The sequence below is a fragment of the Bombina bombina genome, chromosome 1 (genome assembly GCF_027579735.1).
Source record: "Bombina bombina isolate aBomBom1 chromosome 1, aBomBom1.pri, whole genome shotgun sequence".
Lineage (NCBI taxonomy): Eukaryota > Metazoa > Chordata > Amphibia > Anura > Bombinatoridae > Bombina > Bombina bombina.
In genome coordinates this window covers 1,168,020,572-1,168,038,681 of record NC_069499.1, presented here as the reverse complement: position 1 = coordinate 1,168,038,681, position 18,110 = coordinate 1,168,020,572, and the positions used below count along the sequence as shown (strand labels likewise).

The following is an 18,110-nucleotide window of genomic DNA, read 5'->3' as shown; positions in this document are numbered from 1 at the left end:
CGCCAAGGAGAGGACTGAAGGGCACGGCAAGAATCGAAAATCTTGAATTTTCTGACCTCTGTCAGAAATATCTTTATCGAAAGGAAATCTATTATGGTCCCTAAAAACACTACCCTTCTGGCTGGAATCAAAGAACTTTTTCCCAGATTCACCTTCCATCCGTGGGAGCGAAGAAAAGACAACAAGATCTCCGTATGAGAGTTTGCTTGTTGAAAAGACGGCGCCTGAACCAGAATGTCATCCAGATAGGGTGCCACTGCAATGCCCCGAGACCAGATTACTGCCAAGAGCCCCCAGAACCTTTGAGAAAGCTGTGCCACAAATTGAAATGCTTGTCTAGAAAGGAGAATCTCAGAAATTTGTGATGATCCCTGTGAATGGGAACATAAAGGTACGCATCCTTTAGGTCTATGGTTGTCATGAACTGTAAAATTTGGAAAAAGTATGAAGGGACGACCAAGTCTCAGCCTTACAAATCCGTTCAACAGATGCATCGTTTTAAAAGCCCATGTGGAAGCCACAGCCCTAGTAGAATGAGCCGTAATTCTTTCAGGAGGCTGCTGTCCAGCAGTCTCATATGCCAGGCGGATGATACTTCTCAACCAAAAAGAAAGAGAGGTAGCCGTAGCTTTCTGACCCCTATGCTTTCCAGAATAAACAATGAACAATGAAGATGATTGACGGAAATCCTTAGTTGCCTGTAAGTAAAACTTCAAGGCACGGACCACGTCCAGGTTATGTATCAGACGCTCCTTCTTAGAAGAAGGATTAGGATACAAGGAAGGAACAACAATTTCCTGATTAATATTCTTATTCGAAAAACAACCTTAGGAAGAAAACCAGGTTTGGTACGTAAAACCACCTTATCAGAATGAAATATGAGATAAGACGAATCACACTGTAATGCTGAAAGCTCAGAAACTCTTCGAGCAGAAGAAATAGCAACCAAAAACAGAACTTTCCAAGACAATAACTTTATATCTATGGAATGCATGGGTTCAAACGGAACCCCTTGAAGAACTCGAAGAACTAAATTCAAACTCCAGGGAGGAGTAATTGGTCTAAATACAGGCTTAATTCTGGTTAGAGCCTGACAAAAAGACTGAACATCTGGCACATCTGCCAAACGTTTGTGAAACAAAATTGACAATGCAGAAATTTGTCCCTTTAAGGAACTAGCTGATAGGCCTTTCTCCAATCCTTCTTGGAGAAAAGACAGAATCCTAGGAATCCTAACATTACTCCATGAGTAGCCCTTGGATTCACACCAATAAAGATAGTTACGCCATATCTTATAATAGATTTTTCTAGTGACAGGCTTTCTAGCCTGTATCAAAGTATTGATGACCGAATCAGAGAATCCTCGCTTCGATAAAATCAAGCGTTCAATCTCCATGCAGTCAGCTGCAGAAAAGTTAGATTTGGATGTTGGAAAGGACCTTGAATGAGAAGGTCCTGTCTCAATGGAAGTTTCCATGGTGGCAGAGAGGACATGTCCACTAGATCCGCATACCAAGTCCTGCGTGGCCACGCAGGCGCTATCAGGATCACCAAAGCTCTCTCCTGTTTGATTCGAGCAATCACGCGTGGAAGGAGAGGAAACGGTGGAAACACATAAGCTAGGCTGAACGACCAAGGCACTGCCAAGGCATCTATCAGTTCGGCCTGGGGATCCCTTGACCTGGATCCGTATCTTGGAAGCTTGGCATTCTGTCGAGATGCCATCAGATCCAATTCCGGTTTGCCCCATCGGCAAATCAATGAGGCAAATACCTCCGGGTGGAGTTCCCACTCCCCCGGATGAAAAGTATGTCTGCTTAGAAAATCCGCTTCCCAGTTCTCTACACCTGGGATGTGGATTGCTGACAGATGACAAAAGTGGGCCTCCGCCCAACTGATTATTTTGCATAGCTCTCTCATCGCTAAGGAACTCCTTGTTCCCCCTTGATGATTGATATAGACCACAGTCGTGATGTTGTCCGACTGGAATCTGATGAATTTGGCCGACGCCAACTGAGGCCACGCCTGAAGCGCATTGAATATTGCTCTCAGTTCTAGAATATTGATTGGAAGTAGAGACTCCACCTGAGTCCAAACACCCTGAGCCTTCAGGGAATTCCAGACTGCACCCCAGCCCAGAAGACTGGCGTCCATTGTCACTATCACCCACGAGGGTCTGCGGAAGCAAGTCCCCTGGGACAGATGATCCAGCGATAACAACCAAAGAAGAGTCTCTGGTTTCTTGATCCAGATTTATCTGAGGAGATAAATCCGCATAATCCCCATTCCACTGTCCGAGCATGCACAGCTGCAGTGGTCTGAGATGAAAGCGAGCAAACGGAATGATGTCCATTGCCGCTACCATTAATCCGATTACCTCCATACACTGATCCACTGATGGCCGAGGAATGGACTGAAGTGCTCGGCAAGTATTTAGAATCTTTGATTTTCTGACCTCCGTCAGAAATATTTTCATGGCTACCGAGTCTATCAGAGTTCCCAAAAACTCTGGGACAAGTGAACTCTTCTCTATGTTCACCTTCCAGCCGTGAGTTCTCAGAAAAGACAACACTGTGTCCGTGTGAGATTTTGTCAGATGATAAGTTGACGCCTGGATCAGAATATCGTCCAGATAAGGCGCCACCGCTATGCCTCGCGGTCTGAGAACCGCCAAAAGAGACCCTAGAACCTTTGTGAAGATTCTGGGTGCTGTGGCCAACCCGAAGGGAAGAGCCACGAACTGATAATGTTTGTCCAAGAAGGCAAACCTTAGAAACTGTTGATGATCCTTGTGGATAGGAATATGAAGGTAAGCATCCTTCAAGTCCACGGTAGTCATATATTGACCCACCTGGATCATTGGTAAAATTGTTCGTTGTGTCTCCATCTTGAATGATGGAACTCTTAGAAATTTGTTTAGACACTTGAGGTCTAAGATGGGTCTGAACGTTCCCTCTTTTTTGGGAACCACAAATAGGTTTGAGTAAAACCCCTGTCCCTGTTCTGATTTTGGAACAGGACAAATTACTCCCATAGTAAAAAGGTCTTTTACACAGCGTAAGAACGCCTCTCTTTTTATCTGGTTTGCAGATAACTTAGAAAGATGAAATCTCCCTCTTGGGAGAAAGTCCTTGAATTCCAATTGATAACCGTGGGTCACTATTTGTAGTGCCCAGGGGTCCTGAACATCTCTTGCCCAAGCCTGGGCAAAGAAAGAGAGTCTGCCCCCTACTAGATCCGGTCCCGGATCGGGGGCCGCCCCTTCATGCTGTCTTAGGAGCAACAGCAGACTTTTTGGATTGTTTACCCTTATTCCAGTTCTGATTGGGTCTCCAGACTGACTTAGATTGGGTAAAATTCCCTTCCTGCTTTGTGGAAGAAGAGGAAGCGGGGGGGTCCTCCTTTAAAGTTCCGAAAGGAACGAAAATTATTTTGTTTACCCCTCATCTTAACAGACTTATCCTGAGGTAGGGCATGGCCTTTACCTCCTGTAATGTCAGAAATGATTTCCTTCAATTCAGGCCCAAAAAGGGTCTTACCTTTAAAAGGAATAGCTAAAAGCTTAGTTTTTGATGAGACATCAGCAAACCAAGATTTGAGCCACAATGCTCTACGTGCTAGAATAGCAAATCCTGCATTCTTTGCCGCTAATTTAGCAATTTGAAAAGCGGCATCAGTAATAAAAGAATTAGCTAGCTTGAGAGCCTTAATTCTATCTAAGATGTCATCTAATGGAGTCTCAACCTTAAGAGACTCTTCTAGAGCCTCAAACCAAAAGGCTGCTGCAGTAGTTACTGGATCAATGCAAGCCGTAGGTTGTAAAAGAAACCCCTGATTAACAAATAATTTATTTAGTAGACCCTCTAATTTCTTATCCATAGGGTCTTTGAAAGCACAACTGTCCTCAATGGGTATAGTTGTACGCTTAGCTAGGGTAGATATAGCTCCCTCCACCTTAGGGACCGTTTGCCATGAGTCCCGAATGGTGTCTGATATGGGAAACATTTTCTTAAAATTAGGAGGGGGAGAAAACGGTATACCTGGTCTATCCCATTCCTTTCTTAGAATTTCCATAATTCTCTTAGGAACCGGAAAAACATCAGTGTAAGTAGGAACTTCTAGATATTTATCCATTTTACACAATTTCTCTGGTGGAATTACAATAGGGTCACAATCATCCAGAGTCGCTAAAACTCCCTAAGCAACAGGCGGAGGTGTTCAAGCTTAAATTTAAAGGACATAGCGTCTGAATTTGTCCGAGGTAACACATTCCCTGAATCTGAAATTTCACCCTCAGACAGTAATTCCCTGACCCCCAACTCAGAACACTGTGAGGGTACATCGGAAATAGCTAATAAAGCATCAGAGGATTCAGTATTTACATTAATACCTGACCTACTGCGTTTACCCTGCAACACTGGTAATTTAGATAATACCTCTGTAAGGGTAGTTGACATAACTGCAGCCATCTCCTGCAGAGTAAAAGAATTAGATGCACTAGAAGTACTTGGCGTCGCTTGTGTGGGCGTTAAGGTTGTGACACTTGGGGAGAATTGGATTGCATATCCTGATTCTCTTCAGACCGAGAATCATCCTTAGGCACACTTTCTTGACCTAATATATGGTCTTTACAATGTAAGGCTCTTTCAGTACAAGAGTTGCACAATGTTAGAGGGGGTTGTACAATAGCTTCTAAACACATAGAACAATGAGATTCAGATTCCTCAATGTCAGACATGTTGAACAGACTAGTAATAACCACAAAAGTCGTTTAAACACTTATTTATTGCATATAATAAACTTTTGAAAAAAACATGTACTGCGCCTTTAAGAAAAGAAAAAGTGAACAATTTTTCCAAAATGCTCAATTAACGTTAAATTATCTCTAAATTTAACTTAAGATCGTTGGTTTATCCAAAAATTACTGCACCCAGTAGCAAGGGCAGAAAAAAGGCTCTAAAGTACTTATATCAACAACTAGTCATTTTATAGACAAAAATACCCTCTGCACCTCGCCACAGCTCTGCTGTGGCGCTTACCTGCCCTCCAGGGTACTTTGAAACAACTTTCCAACACTTCAGACCAGCTTGCACAGTCCAGGAGCCACCGGAGTTACTGCTTGCTGCTGCCTAGCCTGAAGGAAGTGCGCATCTGAGCGCGTGAAAATAAACCCCGCCCCTTAAGGTTGATGCCAGAGTAGGCCCAAACACAACCGCATGGGGAAGCGGTTTCACACCTAAGTTATACAGAACTGATAATGTCTGTCCTATAACCCCTCAAATGCACTAGTAATAAAACATATGAATGCCAGAAAATAAAAACGTTATGTATCGTTTTTCTTTGTATTCCCATAGTGTCACACAATGCCCATAAGTCAACTATTTATAAATAAAATCCAGGGACTCCAATAATACCCTTCATATAAAATAGGATTACTGTTTACCCCATTCCCATACAGGGAAATAAATGCCAGCCAGTTCTGATATATCAAGTCTCCTCAGAATAAAAAGGCTGCACATACCTTAATGCTGCTTGTAGCATGAAACCGGTCTACACACTGAAGATGTCTCATGGTTACCTTCAGAAGTCTTGTGGGAACCAGTGTGGATCTTAGTTACAAGTGCTAAGATCATCAACCTCAGGGCAGAAATCTTCTTCCATATCCCCCTGAGGAAAATAGTACTCACCAGTACCATTTAAAATAAAAAACTTCTTGATTGAAGAAACTAAAATTAACACCTCACTTTACCATGTCTTCCTAGTATAACACAGGCAAAGAGAATGACTGGAGGGGAAGGGAGGAGCTATATATACAGCTCTGCTGTGGTGCTCTGTGCCACTTCCTGTTAGCAGGAGGATAATATCCCACAAGTAAGGATGAAATCCGTGGACTCGTCGTATCTTGTAGAAGAAAAATATTCTTGGCACTTACCGGAATGTCAATCTGTCCGTCAATCTCACCTGGTTTGAGAGGGTGCCATTCCTCACATGAACCTGTGGAAAAAGAAAGAACCTAGTAAGCTTACTCAGGCTTTCAGATTAGGGCAGCAAAACTGTTTGAGAAAGTGCAGTGAGGATTGTACCTCACAAGTTCCCAATTGCTTAAAAGCCGCCACTGCCCTACTGAAGAGACTGACGTAGACTACGGCTAGACCCCAGGAAAGATCAGAGCAAACCCACTCTGCTTTAAAATTAATAAAATCTTGATTGAAGAAAACTTCTTATCAGACACCGAAAACTTCACCTCCTCCTTGCACCATAGGCAAAGAGAATGACTGGGGTTTGTGGGAAGGGAAGTGATACTTAGTGATGGTAAACTTATCCTATAATGAACCAACCTAGCATTTCTCAATATTACATTTAATGAAGTCGCTAACTTCTTTTTGAGATCACTGCTAGATTTGGCACCAAAAAATCTATTACAAATTCACTACCGTACGGCTCCCCGACTCCTCCCAAGCCCTACTTCCTTTTTCAGCAATTACTGACGTCTTCAGCGGTCCCACCCGCTCTCAACGTCACAGAAAAGCGCGTTCACGAATCGGACTTAAAATGCACATGCGCTGCTTGCCGATGCTGCGTTCAATCGGCCTAAGAAGTTGTATGGGATTCCTACATGTTAGGAGGACGCATGCGCGAAACGGGAGCGCAAGTGGTTTCCGTGCATGCGGTTATTACTAAAGGGGCGGATGACGTAGAGTGACGGCCGCCTAACGGCAAACATTTCAATTGGTTTATATAAAAATGGGACCCAAGGAGGAAAAAAAAAAAATACGGGTTGAATTTGTGCAAGTCCAAAAATTGATTTATAAAGGTTAGAAATTGATTAATACTGCAATATAAAAAAATTGATGAATTAAACTTATATTTATTTTAGACACACAATGCTATACCGTATCGACATTACTGTTACTTTACCATCACTTTAACAGCTTTGCTTTGGTGCTCTTTGCCTCCTCCTGCTGGCCAGGAGTGATATTCCCAACAGTAATTGATGATGATCCCTGGACTCGCCATGTCTTAAGAAAGAAACATATTTATGCAATATTTATATTTAATAAAGATTTTAAATATGTATTTACTGAAAATTTTTTTTTTGACAAATGCGAATATGTTAAGTTGTTTGGACAATGGGTTTTTTTAACAATTTTTTTTTCTATTGACTTCTATGGGGGAATGCAAAGTTTTTTTGCGGTATTCGGGTTAAGGCTAGCGCAAAATAAGTTTTGTTTGGAACTTGTAATATGAACACAACCCGAAAAGCGCAAAAATTAAAATCCTAGCTAAGTTTTCACTTATGCAAAAAATATATATATACCACGCAACTTGTAATCTAGCCCTAAATTATTGCACTAAGTTAGTTAGAAGGGCGTTTTGTAGAGCATTGCCCTAAATCGATTTAGCACTTTTTCACATAAAAAACTGCAACCCCACCCAAAAAAAAGACTATCTAAAAGACCTACTGTAAAAATTGCCATGAAAAGGGCATTTGGTAGTGCATTGTCCTAAAGTAATTGCAGATATTTTTCAAAAGAAAAAACCCACCCAAAAAAATCCTAGCTCCAAACCCCAAAGTTTGTACTCACCCAACTTTCTTCATGGCGGCAGTCCTCCGAGGTGGCCCTCTTTGTCTTCATGGCGGTGGTCCTCCTCTTCTTTCTTCTTCCATCAACTGCTGTCTAATGCTCTCCCCCTCCGGCATCCCTCACTAGTCTGTTTTTTTTTAATTTTCTTCCACACAAACAACCATCATATGACTATCTTTTCTATTAAGAAGCCTGAATGGAAAAACATGCATGAGCGTGTAATCTGTTAGCTAATAATCTACTATGTTACGTCACAAAAGGGTGACACAAAAGAGTGACAGTGCCTGCTGTAAACATTATGTTGTCCCTCATTACTCTCTTGTCGTCATGTTCTTTTTTTAGGCCAGATGCCAGCTCACTCCTCACACATTCCTTCTTCAAACAGGTATGATAATATTCTACATGGGTTTTGTTTTTCTGAAAAATTATTTTTCGTGACTCACTTAGGCATGTCTCCAGGAGATATGATATGCAATTCAATAAATAAATAAATGTATTGTATACACATCATTTTTTGCTATTGCATCACATTTATTTACTGATTTACAATTGCAGCAGAGCTTACCTCATATAATAAACTGCATGTTTTGTAAGGTTTGATTCTCAAATTACTAGCGGCTCTGCACTACTAGCTACCGTCAGAGAATTGCTGGTCCCAAGCATAAACTGCTGCTGATCCAGTCACACAGCTGGGTTGTGCGGGGGTTAAACACTGGGTCTGGTGCAGAGTCGCTAGTCTTAAAATTACATGCTGTAACAAATTGAAAATTAAATAAAAAATTCTGACTATAATAATATAATATATAATATGATATATATATATATATATATATATATATATATATATATATTGCTCCAAAAGCATTTAAAAAGTACAATAATTTTCCACGTTGAGTATGTTTATCTATGCTGTTGTGGTCAATTAGGGACAAATCTATATATACACTCATCGGCCACTTTATTAGGTACACCTTGCTAGTACCAGGTTGGTTTCCCTTTTGCCTTCAGAACTGCCTTAATTCTTTGTGTCAACAAGGTGTTGGAAACATTCCTCAGACATTTTAGTCCATATTGACATGATAGCATCACGCAGTTGCTGCAGATTTGTCAGCTGCACATCCATAATGCAAATCTCCGTTCCACCACATCCCAAAGGTGCTCTATTGGATTGAGATCTGGTGACTGTGAAGGCCATTGGAGTACAGTGAACCCATTGTCATGTTCAAGAAACCAGTTTGAGATGATTTGAGCTTTGTGACATGGTGCATTATCCTACTGAAAGTAGCCATCACAAGATTGGTACACTGTATTGAAGATTAATTATTAATTTTGGAATATAATATTTATATTAATAATAATAATAATAACTATTATTTATGAAATAATTTGCTTGTGAGAAAGACAGCTTAATATAACAACTTTATTAGTCACAGCCCCCAAAATCTTAGATCACACAATATAATATTCTATGCTTCTTTATATGGTACCATTAATATGAGTTACATTAAATACATTACATAAAACACATTGACATAACTGCATACAATTTCTTACATCAAATGCAAACAAACATAAAAATAACCTTATAGCTATAAAGTAGGTAAGTGCATAATATAATTACCCCTCCTGCCTTCTCTTCTCCTCTACTACTCACTCCCTTCTCCCTATACCTTATATACCTATAATGACAGGCCTCTTCAGCTAATACAACCCAAAAATGGATAATGGTGGATGCTTTGAGTTGGCTAAGAGTGTGATTGGTTCATAAGAGCTGAATGTATATTTTTGTTTCTAAAGTAATTTGTATCTCAGCATTTTACCTATCTCTGTATGCTATTTCTGATGGTTGGACAGCTGCTAACATGGCTTGTGACTTCTGGACTTTTTCACTAAACTATTTTAACTAAAGGAATTTATTGCCCTATCTCTGTACATAAACAGGTGTGTCCTTGAGAGACTTTCAGCAAGCTGGACATCAAGTAGTTACATCACACACACACACACACACATATTATTATTTTTATTTTTATTATTTATAAAATATTTTACCAGGAAAGAAACATTGAGATTTCTCTCGTTTTCAAGTATGTCCTGGGTACACAAAACATTGCATTGATACAATGGATACAAAACAATAATAATACATGATATATGCACAATTTATTTTTAACATAGAACAGGTAGGAAATATATTATCAACAATGACAGGTGCATTCTGTTTTGAGATATGTAGAGAGGGATCTCTTAAAGGATATTGGGCATGGGGAAGGTTTGAAAGTGTGCGGGAGGTCGTTCCATAATTGTGGTGCTCTGTAGGAAAAGGAGGATCGAGCTGCTTTCTTTTTGTATTGAGGCACGCTAAATAATGTGCTGGTACTGGATCGGAGGTTATAGGAGGTGGGAATAACCGGTGAGAGCATACTGCTCAGGTAGGGTGGGAGCTTCCCAGAAAAGCTTTTAAACACTAGGCAGGAAAGATGGAGGGTGCGTCTGGATTCCAGCGACAACCAGTTTAGTTCTTTTAGCATGTCACAATGGTGGGTCCTGTAGTTACATTGTAGCACAAAGCGGCAGAACGAGTTATACAATGTATTAAGTTTATTAAGGTGAGTTTGCGGTGCTGGTGCATATACTACATACCCATAATCCACGATTGGCATCAGCATTTGCTGTACAATCTTTTCCTTTACAGTAGGGCTGAGGCAGGATTTGTTTCTGTACAGGGCACCTATTTTTGGATAAAGTTTAGATGCCAGTTTTTCTATATGAGGGCCAAAAGATAGATTGGGTCTAACAACATACCCAAGTATTTAAAAGAGTGGACTGCGGTCAGTGTGCAATTTGATTTTGTTTTGATGCATAGATGGGAATTTTGTAGTTTGTGTAGTTTAGGTCCTGTTCCAAAGATCATTGTGACAGTTTTGTCAGTGTTTAGGAAGAGTTTGTTTTTTGAGATCCACTTTTCTACCTCTGTGAACTGGTCTTGGAGTACTGCTTCAAGCTGCGGTAGATCGGAATTGTTTGCATAGATTACCGTGTCATCTGCATACATGTGCACAGTTGAGGATTTGCAGACATTAGGCAGATCATTTATAAACAATGTGAATAGCAGGGGGCCGAGAATGGAACCTTGGGGAACACCACACGTGACTGGGAGAGGGAGGGAGTCGCTGTCAGAAATGGAGACATATTGTGATCGATCCGATACATATGATCGAAACCAGGTTAGCGGACGATCACCAATACCTGAGTTTTTTAGTTTGAGCAGTAGTATGTCGTGGTCTACTGTGTCAAAGGCCTTTGCAAAATCAAGGAAAATAGCTCCAGTTAGGTCTCCTTGTTCCATTCCAGTTTGGATATCATTGCAAACTTTTAGGAGGGCAGTTGTAGTGGAGTGATTTGTACGAAAACCTGATTGATCAGGGGTCAGATAGTTAGATTGTTGGTAATATTCACATAATTGCATATGGACGCATTTTTCTAAGATTTTTTACAATACTGGGAGCAATGTTATTGGGCGATAGTTAGAAACCAAGGTTATCTCCCCACTTTTATGGATAGGCACTACTCTTGCAGTCTTCCAGAGTTTGGGTATGTATCCAGACACCAAGGATTCATTAATTAGGGTTGTGACAGGTTTAGCAATTGCTGGCGCACTAAGCTTCAACAGCATTGCTGGGATTTGATCAGGTCCAGACTGGTTTTTCATTTTTAGGTTATTAAGGTGTTTCTTAATGACATTGATGGGTACAGGTCTAAAATTGAACTTCTCTATATTGGGTCTTTGCTGATTTAGTGGGGCCTGATCCACATTTGTAGCTTCAGGATGCGTGCCATTTATTAGTTTGTCAATCAGGGTGGTGGAGCATCCGACAAAATATTTGTTAAAGGCATTTGCTACATCTAAGGGGAGTTGCAGGGTTTGGTTGTCCACATTGACAGTGGAGGGTTGGGAGTGGATTGGTGGAGTTTGTAAATTATTTATGACTTTCCAAAACTTTCTAGGGTTTGATATGTTATTGTTCAGATTTTCACAGAAATATTGGGCCTTGGCCAATTTTGTTTGTTTAGTGCATATATTTCGCCATTGTCTATATATCGTTCATAGAGCCAGTATGCTTGAACTTTGACCACAATGAATCTCGAAACTGGTACATTTGAATGAGGTCAGCTGTGATCCAATTCAAGTGTGCTCCTTTTACTCTCACCTTACGCAGCGGGGCATGTAAATTCCAAACTTGTAGGAGTTCGGACTGAAAGAATTCAACTGCAGAGTCAAGGTTTGGGATTAGGTTTAATCTGTGCCAGGGGAGGTTCTTGATGTCATTTAGAAATGATTGAAGATTAAATTTTTTGAAGGATCTGGTGATTTTAACCTTGGGAGAGGTTTTAGTTGCCTTTATTTTGCGCACACAGTACACTAAGCAGTGGTCACTGAAATTGTTAGGGAGAACACCTGCCTCCTGGATTCGGTCGGGAGAGGTGGAGAGAATCCAATCGAGCAGGGTGTGATTATGGCTATCTTCCAAAGCTACCTGTTTGCAGAGGGCAGTGTAACAGCTGAGATATTCAGGTCTGTGATTCTCTAAGAATACTGGGCAGATAAACTTAAATTTCAGTCTGTTTGCAGAGACCAGTGTAACAGCTGAGATATTCAGGTCTGTGATTCTCTAAGAATACTGGGCAGATACACTTAAATTTCAGTCTGTTTGCAGAGAGCAGTGTAATATATATATATATATATATATATATATATATATATATATATATATATATATATATATATATATATACTCACAAATACATATATATAATTTGATCATATTTAGCAAATTACTCATATTGTAACAACTGTAGTCATAAAGGAATGGACATGGTCAGCAACAATACTCAGGTAGGCTGTGGCATTTTAACGATGCTCAATTGGTACTAAGTGGCCCAAAGTGTGCCAAGAAAATATCCCCCACAACATTACACCACCACCACCACTAGCCTGAACCGTTGACACAAGACAGGATGGATCCATGCTTTCATGTTTTTTACACCAAATTCTGACCCTGTCACAGCTGAAATCGAGACTCATCAGACCAGGCAACATTTTTCCAATCTTCTATTGTCCAGGTTTGGTGAGCCTGTGCGAATTGTAGCCTCAGTTATCTGCTCTTAGCTGACAGGAGTGGCACCCGGTGTGGTCTTCTGCTGCTCTTCTTCTGCTGCTGTAGCCCATCAAGGTTCGACGTGCTGTGAGTTCAGAGATGGTATTCTGCATACCTTGGTTGTAACGAGTCGTTATTAGAGTTACTGTTGCCTTTCTACCATCTCAAACCAGTCTGCCCTTTCTCCTCTGACATTAACAAGGCATTTTCGTCTACACAACTGCCGCTCACAGGATATTTTCTCTTTTTTGAACCATTCTTTGTAAACCCTAGAGATGGTTGTGTGGGAAAATCCCAGTAGATCAGCAGTTTTTGAAATACTCAGACCAGCCCGTCTGGCACCAACAACCATGCCATGTTCAAAGTCACTTAAATCCCCTCTCTTCCCCATTCTGATGCTCGGTTTGAACTTCACCAAGTCGTCTTCACTACGTTTAGATGCCTAAATGCATTGAGTTGCTGCCATGTGATTTGCTAATTAGTAATTTGTGTTACCAAGTGAATGAACAGGTATACCTAATAAAGTGGCCGGTGAATGTAGTGCCTAAACTAGACCAGCATTATGTAGACTGTTGAAGGGTCGGGTTTCTAAATCGTGCTGCGTGTAGTGATTAAAAAACAAAAATGTAATGTCCCTTTAAGCAAATCAGGGTATAGTAAGTTATACTTATTTCAATGTGATGTACTTTCTGCAGCATTATAGCATTCCAGGCTTTATCATTTGAGAGCACATCTGACCCACCACCGATGAGGAAACAAAACTTATTTTACATAGATCTTGTCATATAGCTATACTGTACATTTTATAGTTACTTACATTTGAACATTTAGTAGTCTTATAAGCATTAAAGGGACAGTCTACTCCAGAATTGTATTGTTTAAAAGGATAGATAATCCCTTTATTACCCATTCCCCAGTTTTGCATAACCAACACTTACATTAATACTTTTATCTCTGTGATTACCTTGTATCTAAGCTTCTGCAGACTGTACCCCTTATTTCAGTTTTTTTGACAGACTTGCATTTTAGCCAATCTGTGCTGACTCGCACATAACTATACAGGAGTGAGCACGATGTTATCTATATGGCACAAATGAACTAGCGCTGTCTAGCTGTGGAAAAACTGTCACAATTAACTGAGATAAGAGTAGGCCTTAAGGGCTTACAAATTAGCATATGAGCCTACCTAGGTTTAGCTTTAAACATATAATACCAAGAGAACAAAGCAAATTTTAATCATAAAAGAAAATAAGAAAGTTGTTTAAAATTGCATGCCCTATCTGAATCATGAAAGTTTAATTTTGACTATACTGTCCTTTAACTAACTATACCAGAAAGTTTTCTAGATACCATGTGCCAGTCTAGAGTGGGTTCAGCTCTTGTGCCAGTTGCTTCATTTTCATTCTCGGGCAGTACTTAAAGAGAATGTAAACTTGAGCATAGTCACTCAAGTCCATAAAATATAATTTAAAAAATGAATGAGACTTTCATTCATCAAATATGTAGTATATACGTTTCTTCTGAGATTTTTACCTTGTAATGCTATAAGGATAAGCACCGTTCCTCCGCCCGCCATATTCATCAATTGATTGACAGATGATGCACTAATTGTTGTGTGGGGGTGGGGGAAACAACGATTAGTGGATTGCAGATTCGTCATCTGTCAATCAATTGATGAATATGGCGGTGGGAACATCGCTTATAGAAACATAGAAACATAGATATTGATGGCAGATAAGAGCCATAGGCCCAGCAAGTCTGCCCAATCTTACCTAACATTATAAACTTTTCTAGTTCGTAGGATAGCCTTATGCTTGTCCCATGCATGTTTAAAGTCCCCCACAGTGTTTGTTGCTACTACCTCTTGAGGAAGTTTATTCCATAAATCAATCACTCTTTCTGTAAAGAAGTGCTTCCTCAAATTACTCCTGAATCTACTATCCTTTAGCTTGAGCTCATGACCCCTTGTTCTTGAATTTTCCATTTTATGTAAAATACCCACAGCCTCAGTTTTACTAAACCCTTTAATGTACTTGAAAGTTGCTATCATATCACCTCTTTCCCTTCTCTCCTCTAAGCTATACATATTTAGGTCATTGAGCCTATCCTGGTAAGTTTTATTTTTTAGACCATGTACCATTTTGGTAGCCCTCCTTTGCACAGATTCAAGTTTGTTAATATCCTTCTGAAGATATGGCCTCCAGAACTGCACACAATACTCAAGATGAGGCCTAACTAATGATCTATAAAGTGGCATAAGAACCTTACTATTTCTGCTGCAAATACCTTTACCAATACATCCAAGCATTCTGCTAGCCTTACTCGCTGCATTACTACATTGTTTACTAAGTTTTAAATCATCTGAAATAATAATTCCCAAGTCCTGTTCCTCATCTGTAACAGTCAGTAAAGTGTCATTGAGTCTGTAATTAACATTTGGATTTTTCTTCCCTAAATGCATTATTTTACACTGTGTTAAACTTTAGATCCCAGTCGTTTGTCCAATCCTCCAATTGTTGTATATCACTTCTCATTTTGTCTACCCCCCCCTGGAACATCCACTCTGTTGCAAATTTTTGTATCATCTGCAAAGAGACATACTTTCCCCTGTAGCCCTTTGCTGATATCGCAGATAAATATGTTAAACAAAACAGGCCCCAGAACTGACCCCTGAGGAACACCACTAGTAACAGCCCCCTCTGCTGAATGAACTCCATTTACTAAGACACTTTGTTTTCTGTCCTTAAGCCAGCATTCCACCCAGTTCACAATTTTTGAATCTAGACCAAGGAGATATAGTTTGTGAATTAGTTTATTGTGTGGGACGGTGTCAAATGCTTTGCTGAAATCTAGATATGCTACATCAACTGCTCCACCCTTGTCTAATACTTTTGTTACATAATCAAAGAAGTCAATTAGATTAGTCTGACATGATCTCCCTGAAGTAAAACCATGCTGATTTTGGTCCTCTAAATTGTTTGTCTTTATGTAAGTCATAATTCTTTCTTTTAAGAGGCTTTCCATTAATTTCCCTACTACTGAAGTTAAACTAACTGGCCTGTAGTTGCCAGATTCTTATCCTTATAGCATTACAAGGAAAAAATCTCAGAAGATACGTGTATACTAAAAATTTGTTGAATAAAAAAGTCTCATTATTTTTTTTAATTCTATCCTATGACTTGAGCGACTATGCTCAAGTTTACATTCACTTTAATGCCATCAAGTTTAAGCCTCTTTATTTGCCAGAGGTTTTAGGATTCATATTTTTTTATGAACATGCACTTCCCCAAGGCAGAACATACTGTGATCTGAGATGTCATCGCAGAAAATGCAGTATGTCTGCAGAAAGAATGGGACACATGCAGGAACTGTTGGCTCTTTTACTTTGCAGCGCTGCTCTGCATCAGACTGTTCTTTCTTTTTAATGGCACATTGAGTCCACGGATCATCTTAATTACCAATGGGAATACCTCTCTTGCCCTGCAGGAGGCGGCAAACAGCACCACAGCAAAGCTGTTAAATAGCTCCTCCCCTCCCTCCCACCCCATTCATTCTCTTTGCCTACGTTAAGTGCAAGGAGGTGGTAAAGTTAGGTGTTAGAAAAGATTCTTCAATCAAGAGTTTATTATTTTTAAAGTAGTACAAGATTGTGCTGCTTTGTTCTAGGGTGTAGCCGTAGTACATATCAGTCTCTTCAGTAGAGCAGTGGTGGCTTTAGAGCAATGGGAACTTATGGGACATAATTCTCACTGCGCCTCCCATGTAATTTATGCTGCCCTTACCAAGAAAATCTAAGGGATATTACTCAGGACTTTTGTTTATTTACAGGTCCATGTGAGGGAGAGGAACTGCCTTGGCTGTCAGGCAGAAGATGAGGTAAGTGCTGACTTTATTCTGGGGGTTGAAGTAAAACTCAGAAGAAAGGTTGGACACTTTTTCGTTTATTTATACCTCATTAAAATTTGGGCTCTTTTTCAGAGGGTTACAAGTTACATTTCCCTAGAGTTTTAGGGGACACCTTGGACAGTCTGGACACAGGCACTGGGGCTGGATGGGACATGTGTTCTCATCTCCCGGCGGTTTAATAATAGCCGACCGGGAGATCACATATTGCCAAGACCTCAATGAATTATACTGTAGAACGAGTTCAGTGTGAGGTGGTTGAACTGTTAAAAAAATTTACACTCGGACTAGCAGCTGCCCAATACTAGAAGCTGATTAGTCCGTTATTATGCTCCCAGCGTTCCACCTAGTACAGATATCAGTGGCGACCGGGAGTTAGGTGTGGCGCCAATTTAGTGGCGCAACACTTTGTAAGCATTTCCGGGTAACGGAAGGCATAGAGGATTTAACCCTGAATGTTTGCTCTTCAAAGAGAATGGACCGGACAGTGCTTCAGCTGAGTCCGGAATATTTACTGTGTAGAACGGCTGGCAGGCACCTCAGCTAGGAAAAATGTTTAAGCTTAGGTGTAGAGGGGGTTTACAGTATCATGCACCTCCATAGTTGGCACACGTAAATAAAGAAGTTGCATTTTAAAAACAGTAACGTAAATAAAAAGTTACGTTTTAAAAATTAAAGAAACAGTAACATTTTTTTTACTGGGTTAGTTTTTATTTGATTATTCACCACCAATAACCTTCTCTGTCCCCTATGTTGTGAGAGAACTTTACTATAGGGAAAAAAAAGAATTTTTTTTTCTCCACAAGTGTCCAATTTTTTTTATAGCCCACACATGCAGTGCCCTGCGCTTCCTCACAAACTCCACCTGGAGTTACTTGGCAGGACATCGCATCCTAAGATCATTGAAGCAATATCTGATGCATGGTCTGTTTTTTCCCATGTTACAGGGAAAACGCTTGAGGAAATGTATGTAACCAGTGAATGTTGCTGATACAGCAGTAGCTATTCCGAATTTTCTTTCCTGAAGCCTGAAGTGGAGGATGCTTCGGTAGTATATAAGGGGGAAATCTCAGACTCTGTCTGTGTAATTCCTTTATTTGATGCTGAAGTGTTTTTCTTTCAGTTTAAGCTTGCACATCTCCGTTTATTACTTTAGGAGGTTTTTGCCACCCCGGACACTCCGATATCTCCGGCGTAGTCAATCCTAATGAGTCCAGTAAACTTTACAAAGCCCTTTTCTCCAAGATATAGCAGATTATATCAAGGAGTCTTGTCAATGGTACCCAGGAAATGGGTTTGTATTACTTGTCACCAGTGCGGTGGCGTACTGTGTTGATGTCTATTCGGACAGACACTCCTCTCGAAAAAATCCAGGATAGGATTAAGGCAATTAAGTTAGCCAACGCTTTTATTCAGATGCTCCACTTTAAGGTTTTTAAGTTGGGAGCTAAGATTTCAGGCTTTG

At 40.2% G+C, this 18,110-nt stretch overlaps 1 protein-coding gene across 7 annotated transcripts in view; it reads left to right on the top strand.

Annotated features, from left to right (window-relative positions):
• The window catches only part of STRADA (STE20 related adaptor alpha), a 155,582-nt gene that overhangs the window by 92,825 nt on the left and 44,647 nt on the right, over positions 1-18,110 (top strand). For 6 of the 7 annotated variants that reach the window (XM_053699621.1, XM_053699627.1, XM_053699623.1 and 3 more), the window contains one exon: positions 7,929-7,971. The exons of the other annotated variant lie outside the window; for it this stretch is intronic. In XM_053699621.1, coding sequence (XP_053555596.1) covers positions 7,929-7,971 — 43 coding nt within the window. The remainder of the gene's footprint in view (positions 1-7,928; positions 7,972-18,110) is intronic. 7 annotated transcript variants of the gene reach the window in all.